We start from the raw sequence: 12,322 nt of genomic DNA, 5'->3' as shown, positions 1-12,322 counted from the left end.
ATCAATGATAAAAAGTCGTGGTCCGGGTGGGATTCTTACATCTTGCAGAACACTGATTCATATATTACAAGACAATAAATAAAAGTTAGAATAACAAGACGTTTGATATGGCAAAATAGGCGGGTCAGACAGGTTGGGTAATGGGTATGGATCAAAACGGCTACCTTTTTAGTATTGGTTGGGTTGGGTTGGCCCAAGACATGTTTTAATTCATTATTTTGAAGTTCCAAATAAAGATATTGTGTCAAGTACTATGATTAAAATAATTACTTAAATAATAATATGTTTTTTTATAGAATAATTTAGAAAGTTTTATGCATAAAAAAATTGCAATTTAGACAACTTTTGACCCATTTCCTTTTATATGGTGTTTCATCTATTTGCGACACATACCCGGAAATCTATTTGCGACACATACCCGGAATTGACCTATTTATAAGTAAATGAGCCGATGTTATAACATTCATTATTTGAAAACTTAAAAACAAACTATTGTCAACTATGACTAAATAACTGCTTTGACCCGTTTCCTTTTACAAGATCATTAAAACTTTTCACATGTTTAACGTGTTAAGAGATCAAAGATAAAATTCGAAATGGTAACACTCTTTTTTACGATTTAAAAAAACTTGCCTGTCGGTAAGCAGAGGCAAAGTAGGGTCGGTTAACAAGCCTTTCTTGAAGTTTTTCTCGTACTTTTGAAGACCGAGTCTAGACAACATGGATTTAGTTTCACTGTATAACAGATCTTCAGCTGACGGCTTTTTGAACATATCCTCGACCTGCACAACAGGTCAAAAAGTAAATTTACTTTTGATAATATGAAACTGATATCGCGACTTCAAACCATAATAATCATAATAAGCTAATAATTACCTTGTAGAATCCACCATGAAGAAGTGCAAACAAGACGCCCGACATGATTACATTAGGACCGTCCAGGCCATTAACCAAACCAAGCGTCACTCCTGAACCGAAAGCTGCAACCATACTGCAAGCATACTCTAATATTAATTAACATAAAGAAAAAGCCATCATAACTGCAATCATCATACATTAATATTGAACTTAATGAACATTTACTTTGTCTGGATATCATCCTTGCCTGTCAATCTTTTCATTACACACTGTAAACCCGCTTTTACACCAATAATAGCTGCGAAATTACGGGCCTGGATTAAGGGCCCACCTGCCAAAGCCTGTATTACAATAATGGTTTTGAGAAGATCTATCTTTTAAGCTCGTCGGGTCTTAATGAGCCTAGTGTATTTTTAAGTTTTAACTAGTTTGACTTCTATGAATTAGTTTCACACTGCCCATCCGAGCTTATGCTTATTAAGGTTTTGTCTTATAATATATCAAAATAACAGAAAAAAATAATTAATAAATAATAGCAATCCACAAATATGTTCGTTTATGTCTTTTCGTTATAAATCTAAACAAGCAGTTCACGAACACAAGCAAACACGAATAAACACAAACAAACAAATATAAAACAAACATTAAGTACATGATAATGCATACCAACAACTAAATCCCACAAACAGTAAAGCTATTGGTAGGGCCTCGTATAGAGAGGCTGGTTCAAGAGAGACCTCCGGCTCAAAAATCACGCAATAGATAGATTTACGAAACATGAGGTGTGTGTGTATGTGTGTATATAGGCAGCTACCAATAATAATACCATATGTGGTGATTGGTGAGAGACTGTATGGTAAAAATAGACAGATATAACATGAGAAGACGTGTCTTGACAACCACATTGCCTAAAGCTGAGGAGTTATTTAGCCAAGTTCAACGGGTCATGCAAAGTAATGCTATCACTGCATAATCAGCCAATGTAGTTTTTAAAAGATTGAGTTTGCAATTCAAAACAGGTTGTTGCCCGCTTGCCTTCTGTTTCGATATAATCACTACTTTAGATTGAGAATCATATTAATAAATATATCAAACATGTAACATAGATACAAGGTGATAATAACATGGTATAATACTACATATAAAATACAAATAATATTATTATTTTATATTAATACTCAAACATTAATGAACATTTACAAACATAAATGAACGTTTACAAACATAAATGAACGTCAAATAGATAACATAAACCAACTTTCCACCGAAACCCTAAACCATTAATAAACAAATAATAATAATAACCTTGGAATTTTGCATGGCCTGTGGAAAAACGGCGGTGATGTTCTCCCAAGCTGAACCCATTAACCCACCGACGTATACACCGTAGGCGGCGTAGCTGACGGTAACAATGGCGGTCTCAACCGGTAAAGATTGCTTAGCCAGCCAACCCTTAACCCCATTATCAAATTCTTTATACTTGGTATTAAAGTGTGTTATTGGGTTGTTCTTCATGAAATCTTTTGCGATTATTATTAGTTGTTCTTGTTTTCGTTTTCCTGTCACCATTGTTAGGGGTTTTGGTTACGGGAAAGAGAAATTATTATTGTACTTTGGTTTGTATGTAGATAAATAAAGATAACACGTTATAAGTTAAAATGGAGAAAGTGTTGGGCCAGGGGTGTAAACGAGCTGAGGTATTCGCAATCTACTCGAGATCAGCTTGTTAAAAACTCGTCCGAGCCCGGGCTCGAGCCTAAAAGTAAGCTCGTTTAATAAGCGAGTGAAGAAGCATGGATCTACTCCCCTTAACGGGTCCTAGATCCGATGAGTCAACATGGTAGGATACGGTTAACTGCTGATACGATACGCCTTGATCTTCTTCTCCGGTTGATCAGATCTGCCATGGAAAAGTGGGGGAGTGGAGGTGACTGCTAAGAGAATGAACTCTTGTTTACAGACACAAAAATATGTGGGAGCCAAGGGTCCAAGAGAAGGTCCTTTCAATGAATGATAAAGGCTCCTTATATAGGGACTCCATGGCCACCATCATGAACCCTAACCTTTATTAGGCCAGGCCCGGTTAGGGGTTACCTCCACAAACCCCTAGCCCAATGGGCCTAATTAGTAGATAATAATAATGTAATAAACATAATATATTATGTAATAAATAAAAGGTCGTACCGGGTTTGACGTACCCTACACCTACAAGTCCCCCAGTCCAGTGCTTCTCCTGGACGTGCAAGCGGTTTGGTGAAGTGCTGGACTTATAAGGAGTGCTCAGGAGCGAGGAGTAGTGCTTTTTTGACCCAATGCTTTCTATATGGACCTTTTTGCATGTGCGTCTACTTTGCTTCGGGTTGTAAAAGATTTTAAATCATGATGGCGATTTTGGCGCGTGGGCCTTTTTATCATAAGATGATTCGCAGGTCATTAATTCGGCGCGTGACCATAAGGGTTTTTTTTAAGGATTCCCAACCTTTAATTTAGCACTGGCGTTGGCATTAGCCTGTAGCCGTGGCGTTGGCATTAGCCTGTTATTTGGACGTCTTCCACCGTGCTAATGTAGTGGTGATATACCACGATAGTCCTCCAGTTCATTATTTTTTGAGAACCAACACCGTCTGATGAGGAAAGCATTCCATAAGACAAAACGTGTTCCGCGTCTCTTACGCGAGTGATGCTCTCTATAGCTGACTCCAACCTTTTTTATACTTTTAATAACCTTGAGGGGGTAAAATGTCAATTGTTCAAACCCCAACTTGGTTAACAAAATAAATATGTCATAATAGTTGAGGCACTATTATGAAAATTGAGAATTAAATCCACTTTTGTTTCCATACTTCCTCCACCACAGCACGTGTTACATGACCATTTATTATTCAAGTGTACATATGTAGTGTTTTTGTTTATTCTTGATAGAGGTCTTCGTAGAACTGTGGAGAGTAGCATGGCGAGGACGGTGAAATACAGCAGAGTGCTTGGTTCTAGTCGGGAATCGTATGTCATCCGCGGGTGACCATTTGGCACATCTAAGCGCCTGCTTGTATACGTGACCCGCATGGCAATCATGCGGTCGTGGTGGGTGGGTTAGGCTCGTGGGAGTTGAACATGTATCATCCTGTGAATCACGCCGGAACGCGGATGCAGCTGTGGAAGCGGGTGTTGACCTGCCAACGCGCGGTAAGGACCTGCAACTATTGTTGGTAAGTAAATGACCCGCGGATGACACTCATGTGGCGTATCTAAGTGTTTGCTGGGCTCGTATAAGTGACCCGCATGGCACTCATGCGGCCCGTCGGAGTCCACAATCTTTGCATGTAAGGTCGTGATTAACCTGCATGAGCATATGTTCTGCTGAAGCTTGTACGTGAGGAAACTTTGACCCGCAATAGATTGAGTTAACCCGCCAGAACGAGCAAGTGATGCACGGAATGAGTATGGATCCCGCGGATGCGGGCTGGTGCGTTTAATGCACGTATGTGGTATGCGGTGGCAAGTGTTAGTCCGTTGGTCCATTCGCATGACCCGCAATGGTCACTGATGACACCCGGGTAGTGTAAATACACCTCTCTTTATTATTGTTAATCATGCCGGAGCACGTAAGTGACCCGCCAATCCCGCATGTCACAACAGAAGTTGAAACTGATCCTCCTTAACCTGTGGTGGTCCGGGAATTACCTGCGTTGGCTGAAACTGAGCCTGCTGTAACTTTGTCCGGAGCTTTCTCATGATCCGCGAAAGTCGTGGTGTACCCGCAAGGTTTTTCTTGCCAAACTTGAATTGATCCGCGGGGTAGTTTAAACGACCCGCAGGGGCGAAGTTCATATTCTGAAACGCGTGTTACCCGCGGTGATCATGTCGGAGCTTTTACATGGCCTGCGGGAGCCGGACTTGACCCGCTGAAACTTTGCTCGTGGGTGCGGAAGCCGGATTGACCCGCCATCTCTTTGCTCAGAGCGTACACGTGATCCGCAAAAGCCGGATTTGACACGCGGAAGCTTTCTTGTTAGCCGCAGCGGAGTTTGTCCGTTGCCCGCGGGTGTTGGGTTTTGCATGCTGCTCGGAGGAGCTAAATTTTGATCTAATGGGTTTTGCAAGGAGCTAAGTATGTCCGGTGATGTAAATTTTCTCGTGGAAGGTATCTTCACACATCCCATGTGAAGAGGTAGGTCCCAGCAGAGCCCAGTTGGACCCGCAAGACTCACCTTGAAGAGGGACGTCTGCGCGAAGACCAACTGGTTCCGCAGGACCCACCATGCTCAGAGAGATGAAGACCTTACGCGCAGTAAGCCAGCTGTTCCCGCAGGAAAAGCCTCCCAATGGTAAAGTACCCCGCCTGTTCCCGCAGCTGCGGATACAAGCTATCAGGGAAGGCTACCCGCACTAATAGTAAGGCTACACGCACAAGGCACTAACTCTCAATAATTCAGTACGTGCAATATTTATAAACATACATATCATACTTGCCATATTTATAACGTTACAACCTGACAGTACGTGCAATATCCGAAGATCGTTCACGAACCATCAAGCAATCATTCATACATATCACATATATCACATATGGCTTTATAACGTTACAACCTGACAGTACGTGCAATATCCGAAGATCGTTCACGAACCATCAAGCAATCATTCATACATATCACATATATCACTTATGGCATACACTTATCACTTAGGATAAATGTATTAACAACACATCAAGTATGCACACAGCCCCGAAAACATAACAAGGAATGGGGCTAGAAACTCACCTGAATCCTGTTACGCTCGCCGTTGATCGTAATTCCTTTCTTTAACTGGGCTCGGCTAACTGTATAATATTTACACATATCAATTAACTACTACTACTCGTTTTGTATTTCCATCTATATATGACCCACAACGAACGGGGTCCAAGGGGCAGCGCCCCTGGCAGCGGGGTTCTAGGGGCGGCAGCCCCTAGCGGGGTCCAAGGGGCAGAGCCCCTGGCTGGGGTTAAGCTGCCAGGTCAGCTTGGAAAAATTTTATTTTCGATAACTGCCTTAACACATTTTCCATTAGGTTTTTAATTTATTTTATAAACGAACTTCACTTCAGGCGAAGTTAAACCTTAGGCGAACTTGGCTTCAGGCGAAGTTAAACCTTAGGCGAACTTGGCTTCAGGCGAAGTTAAACCTTAGGCGAACTTGGCTTCAGGCGAAGTTAAACCTTAGGCGAACTTGGCTTCAGGCGAAGTTAAACCTTAGGCGAATTTGGCTTCAGGCGAAGTTATACCTTAGGCGAACTTGGACGTAGGCGAAGTTATCCTTAGGCGAAGTTACGCTTGAAGGCGAAGTTCATCAGGCGAACTTAATCTTGCAGGCGAAGTTATCGCGCTGCAGATCTGTTTGCCCATAACTCCTTCGTTTCTTAGCCAAATAACTCGATTTTGGTACCCACGGAATCGTATGATCGGCGCCTACAAATCCCAACCATCAAATCGGCCTAAAATCGACGTTTTAGGGGTCCGATTTGGGCAGTTTGGGTTTCGGGTCCGGTTAACCCAACCAATCCTAACCATTTACAGTAATAATAGCTTTGTTGGATTGTTCTTACCTTACCAACTCAGATCTATCAACAAAATCTCGGGTTTCGGCTTCGAATCTTGATCGGTTAGTATGTGTGTGTTTTGAGGAGTGTGTGGAGTGTGTGTGTGTAGTTTGGTGAGAAATGAGATATTTTGGGATTTTGGGGGTATTTATATCCCTGAAATCCCATTCTCATTTATCCTATCTCAATTAATCCAAGTCCATGACCCGCTCCTACTCGATATTAATAATTAAAAAACGCGAAATCACTAAACATAACTTTCTTTATTTATAATTAAAATTTTAGGATGTTACACTGTTGGATGGAATGTAAGCGTTCGTCCAACTCGGCTTGGAATTCCTTCTGACGTGCTTCCGCACACGCTTTAACTTGTTCAAGTGTTTGGCGGGGGAGCCTCGTCTGTTGTCTTTCCACCTGGGTATCAATGAATCCCAGGGGATGATTGTTTACTGCACTTGCCCCGGCTTGGGTAACCGGGGTAGTGTTCGTAAAATTTACTGCACTTGCCCCGGCTTGGGTAACCGGGGTAGTGTTCGTAAATATTGTGTACTCGCCGGTGTTCCCCCAGTAGCTGGGGTTGTGGTTACCGGGGTTTCTTGGTCACTTGTTGGCTTTGGCAACGGAGTAACCTTAACCATCTTTTCAGAAGTTTGAAAAAAACTGAAAAAGATTCAAGTTCTAGCTTTTATGCACGGATGGCGCCAATGAAGAAACACTAATCGACCCCAGGCAGATTACGGATAATCTGGGGGTTAAATAGATGTTTCCCACGAGGGTTAGTTCCAGCAAAGATGGTTGTTCTGATGACCTGCAAAACAGACACCGTGAGCTCGTCACTGAGAAGGGGGGGGTACCTCCTTGTGACCACCCTCCGGCGTGAGAATCAGACTAGATTGCTCTTGAATATAAGTGTATATTAAGAGAAATAGCTAGAGAGAAGATATGATATTAAGATATGATACCGTTCCAAGGTGTTGGAGTATTTATAGCCGAAGGTAGGTTTCCAAGCAGGTACAGCCGGCTGAATAGTATTCCTGTTCTACCAACTGTGGGCTACGCACGTGCCCTGCTGATGGTTGGTGGGTAGGTAGCGGCTGATAGTGACCAGGCCGGCTGTGTACTATTCCTTTTCCACCAACTGCAGGCTATGCACGTGCTACGACAGGTTGGTGAGTAGGCAGCGGCTGATAGTGACATTAAGTAGTAGAGCGTGCTGCTCGTCGTACTGTTGTCAGTGAGCTGTCGTAACTTTGGTCAGATCTTTTGTCCATACCTTGGCAGGTACAGTTAAAAGATCCTCCAGTATCATACGGACTGGCTCATTTGGGCGGGAGTATTCCCGGCTTTGGGCGGGAGTGTTCCCGGCTTGCTCATTCCTTCTTCAGGTGACTACTGAATTATTTGAGAGTTAGTGCCTTGTGCGTGTAGCCTTGCTGTGCGGGTTGCCTTCCCTGATGGCTAGTATCCGTAGCTGCGGGAACAGGCGGAGTACGTCGACCATTGGGAGGCGTTTCCTGCGAGAGCAGCTTGCGTACTGCGCGTAAGGACGTCGCGTCTCTGAGCATGGTGGGTCCTGCGGATCCAGTTGGTCTTTGCGCAGACGTCCCTCTAAGGTGAGTCTTGCGGGTCCAACCGCGCAGACGTCCCTCTGAGGTGAGTCTTGCGGGTCCGACTGCGCAGACGTCTCTGTTTGAGGTGAGTCTTGCGGGTCCAACTGGGCTCTGTTGGGACCTACCTCTTCAGGGTGATATCTAAATTTTAAATAAAGTTTACATATTGTACCAAGCAAATTTAACTAGTGATGAGGTGAACATGACAAATCCATATCCATATATATATGTGTACATACATGTGTGTAACTGACTAACTGCTCTCGTGTTTTCTCTTGCTTTTGACATCTTGACACATATTTTGAGTGAAACTATGAAAAAGAAAGTAACAAACGTTACACATGTACTAAGAACAACGATAGAAATGAAGCTACAACGAGACATGTCGATATATAAACTTGTAGATTGGCGTTTGACGGTGTGGTTGTATGCATAGACCCTCCCGTTTGGCCATTTTTAATACGTGGAACTATCAATGGGTCGGGTTTGGGTGTTTCTTCCATACTGCATTGAAAAATCAACAAAAGATTCTATTTAACGAATTAGAGGTAAAACTTTAGTTCAACTTGTTAATGAATTGCGTCGATGTGTTGACTTAATAAAGACGCATAAGAGATTTGTAGAAGTTACCTGTTATTGTTGTTGTTATTGGGGCAAAAGATGATGACATATTCATACGCGTTACAAGTAAACGTGCTGGTACAGTCATCAAATGCGTAGCTATAAGCACGAGGACAAGCTCGTTTAAAGATACTAGAATAGTAAGACGGTCTACATGTGTTTGGATTTGCATAATGCCCGCTACAACAATATTGATCCATACCAAACGCACCACAAGCGCTATTGCAAGCAATAACGCCTCCTGCACCTCCACCACCATCACCACCCACCACCTGAAGCTCTTTCGGGCACCCTATAAAACAAAGTTTTAACTAGACCAAACGAATGAAAACAAACACTTAAGTGAACAACTTTTCTTGTTGGTGTTCCTTTATGTTCGATCGTTAACATGTAAGTGAACAGTTCACGAATATAAATGGACATAAATGAACATAAATGAATGATGATAAACCAACACGAGTTAAAATGTAAATGTTAATGTCTAAATTATACTTATTATTACATCAAACATTTCATATTTAAACAAATATATCTAAAAAGGTTTTAAAATATGAAAATCAACTTGTTTTCAAATTATTACTATTAATAATAAATAAATTTAAATGGATATTTAAACAGACATAAATGAACAAACAGATATAAACGAACATAAATTCGTTCACGAATGCTAATGAATAAATAGAACATTTGTTCACGTTTGTTAGTTTAACTAAATGAGCAAAAAACTATGTTTATAGTCGTTCGTTTATTAAATAAACGGACATAAATAAACTTTAGACTCACCCATGTTAATGTCCGACGCGCAGCCTGTCGCGTTACACCCACCCGATGTGGACCGTGGCACAACAATAAGTGGCAGATTGTAACCATCAACAAAACTAACATCATAATAATCTAGATTATTATACCCGCCAATCGTTATCTCGAATAGCGACGCAGGGGGCGTTGCTCCCATGCCACTACATTCCATCTTACCACCACAATCAGCGGTTTGGCATTTCCCTACACCCGTTGCATCAAACGTGCACCCGGTTCTAGCCCATACTCTCCCTGACCACTTTGGTGTCGACGTAGGGATTTGCGCGCTTTGGCCCGAGTTTAACTGGAACCCCGAAGTTGGAAGCGGGGTTGATCCTGCACCCGAGAGGGTAGCTGGCCATATTGTAAACGGGCAGTTGTTCGTTATGGTGAACACCGAAGCCGAAGAACACGCGAACAACGAAATAGTATAGGTTAAAACAATGAATCTATAGGTTGATAATGATGAATTTGATAATATTGTAAGCATGTTAAGCTATTGAATATATGTTTGTTATATTGTTTTGTGTTATAACTTATAAGAGTGGTTCATGTATATAAATAATATGGGCTATGAAACTTATGGTTGCTTTGATATAAAGGGTGTGTAATGTGGGTGGCCTTTGAAACAAGTAATTCCTTTCTTTAACACCTGAAGAGTGTGTTAATGTTGGGAAAATGTGTTATTATTATTATATTGGTAAGTTGAGTTATCCTGGAGTGGGGTATAGGTTAGAGGAAAAATAAACAACTTAAAATATGACCTAAAAAAACTTAGAAACCAGGTTTTTTATATACCCGGGTTTTTAATACCTGAATTTGTACGACCCCACCCGTAGGTTAGTAGGCATTTCAGTATGAAAAACCCGTACCCGGTAATACCTGAAAACCGGAACCGGGTTTTTTTAATACCTGAAACCGGGTTTTTCAAATACCCGATCTATAGCTGAAATTATCCAAAAAATACCCCAACAAAGTGTAACCCCTTAAAAACCCCAATCTATACCTGAAAAATAGTCGAAAAAAGCCTGTAAAACCCGAAAATATGGTTTTTTTCAATACCCAGAAATATGACATTCAAATAAAATCCGAATTTAGGGTTTTTTCAATACCCGGATATACGGTAATCAAACACCCGGTTTTAGAATACTCAGTTTTATACTCGACTCGAACCCGATGCACAAGATATGATTTTTTTGAGACAATACCGAACCCGACCCCGGTATTGCAAATACCCGATTTTTCAATACCCGTCATACACAACCCGTATCTATACTCAAACCTGGGGATTTGAAAAACCCGACCCGTATCTATCCCAAACCGTATTTGAAAAACTCGATTTCTATACCTCTAGTATAGGTAGCATAAAGATGGTTGTGAAAAGGGTAATCTAAAGATTCCTAATCCTTACATCTAAAAAAACACTATTTTGGGAAAAAAGCAAACAAAATTCGATTTTAATTTTTTTATTATTTAAACTAATAGATCTATAAAGGGTTTTATTCTTCGGCCCATCCCATGAAACCTTGGTATCAAACCATCGTGGCCAAAAATAGTGTGAACATTGCAAAAAAGAATAAGTATGAGAATAGTAATAGATACCAAAAATAGAGTGTGGTTAACTCTATCTACATGATCATGCTAGAAAGATTTTTTTAAAAGTAAAATTATTGTAAATAACTTATAGTGAAACTTATAATTGTAAAATAATTTGATTAAGGTTAATAACTTGTTTTTGAATTTACACGGTTGATCTAAAAAGAAGCTTAAAATTCAGTAGTGGAACACAATCAAGGTGTTATGCCCTTCGATTACCTCGTTGTAGTGATGATGAAGTTCTTTTGACAAAGAAAAACTCGATAAGTAGCATATAGTTCGAGCGTAAGCTAATAATTAGTTGTCCATAAAAGTGATGTTCGCATATATCTTGTTATTTCTTATAGTGAAACTCTAACTCCGACGGCTACAAAAATAAATATATGTTACATACGAAAAGAGGATTGCAAGTAGAGATAACAAAAGAGCCTCAAGGCGTTGAGAAACCCGAAACATTCTGGAAGAGTATTTGTAAAAGAGGGTTTTGTATTAGATGGTATCCATCCGACTGTGCGAATTGGTTTACACACACCAAAATCGAATATATCAAGATATTGAATAAAATTAAAAGACGTAATAACATGAACCGACACATTACAATTGTATGGAATCAAAACTTGCCTCTTAAATAAGTTGTACCAATATTACATTAACCTCAAGTGTTCTCAAGTGCACTAACAATGCAACTAAATTACCTTATGAGATTATTTACACCACGTCTATTGGTGACCATGACTTCCCTTTCATTTTTTTTGTTAATTTCTTTTTACCTGTCATTTTTACCCATATCAAGATCCAATTAAAACAATTTGCCATTTTGTTTCATTCTTAACCCGGGTCGTTGTTTCAACCATAATCGAGCAGTGATAAGGCTAAACATGTTGTGGGCGTTAAATGTGTGCCTAACACATGTCTTTGCCAAACACCAAAACAAGCTTGTGAAATTTTGGACGTGAAACCCACCGATGCCAACCCATTAATGCCCAAATTGTATCAATGAGACAACGTTCATCCCAAACCGACCAATCACAGTTTTTTTGTCAATTGTTTCCTTGTACATGTCGGCTTGGATTGGAAGACAGGGTGGTCGACGACCCCGATCACCCTGCTAGGCCCGAGTTATTAAAAAATATTTTTATTTATTTTTATGAAAAAAATATATATTTATTTTTAATGTTTCCAATTATTCAACTCATGTAAACATATTTTTAGAAACAAACTATTTTTTACATAACCTAAATCATAATCAAGTAAGTAAATTT

The 12,322-nt window shown here is 40.4% G+C and overlaps 1 protein-coding gene and 1 pseudogene across 1 annotated transcript; both read right to left on the bottom strand.

The window, feature by feature from the left end:
• Positions 1-495: 495 nt before the first annotated feature.
• LOC143598937 (chloroplastic import inner membrane translocase subunit HP30-2-like) lies at positions 496-2,427 on the bottom strand. Its single transcript, XM_077077021.1, has 5 exons — positions 2,164-2,427; positions 1,084-1,199; positions 877-991; positions 634-782; positions 496-550 (listed from the first exon to the last, which is right to left on the bottom strand). The coding sequence occupies exons 1-5, from the start codon at positions 2,425-2,427 to the stop codon at positions 496-498; spliced, it is 699 nt and encodes a 232-aa protein (XP_076933136.1).
• Positions 2,428-8,671: 6,244 nt separating this feature from the next.
• On the bottom strand, positions 8,672-9,990 carry LOC143598936 (pathogenesis-related thaumatin-like protein 3.5 pseudogene; annotated as a pseudogene).
• Between the last annotated feature and the right edge of the window lie 2,332 nt (positions 9,991-12,322).

The sequence above is a fragment of the Bidens hawaiensis genome, unplaced genomic scaffold (assembly GCF_021521415.1).
Source record: "Bidens hawaiensis isolate Kalapana, Puna unplaced genomic scaffold, B.hawaiensis_p1.1 tig00051294_1, whole genome shotgun sequence".
Taxonomy (NCBI): domain Eukaryota; kingdom Viridiplantae; phylum Streptophyta; class Magnoliopsida; order Asterales; family Asteraceae; genus Bidens; species Bidens hawaiensis.
The sequence above is the reverse complement of the archived record's forward strand: the minus strand, read 5'-3'. Positions and strand labels throughout refer to the sequence as shown.

What these genes read in the sequence shown, in the direction of transcription:
- LOC143598937 (XM_077077021.1), bottom strand. Translation starts at nt 2,427, where the DNA reads ATGGTGACAGGAAAACGAAAACAAGAACAACTAATAATAATCGCAAAA. An exon ending in TTCATGGTGGATTCTACAAG is followed by an intron (nt 783 to 876) that starts GTAATTATTAGC and finishes CCTGTTGTGCAG; the next exon opens with GTCGAGGATATGTTCAAAAA. An exon ending in TTGCCTCTGCTTACCGACAG is followed by an intron (nt 551 to 633) that starts GCAAGTTTTTTT and finishes ACATGTGAAAAG; the next exon opens with TTTTAATGATCTTGTAAAAG.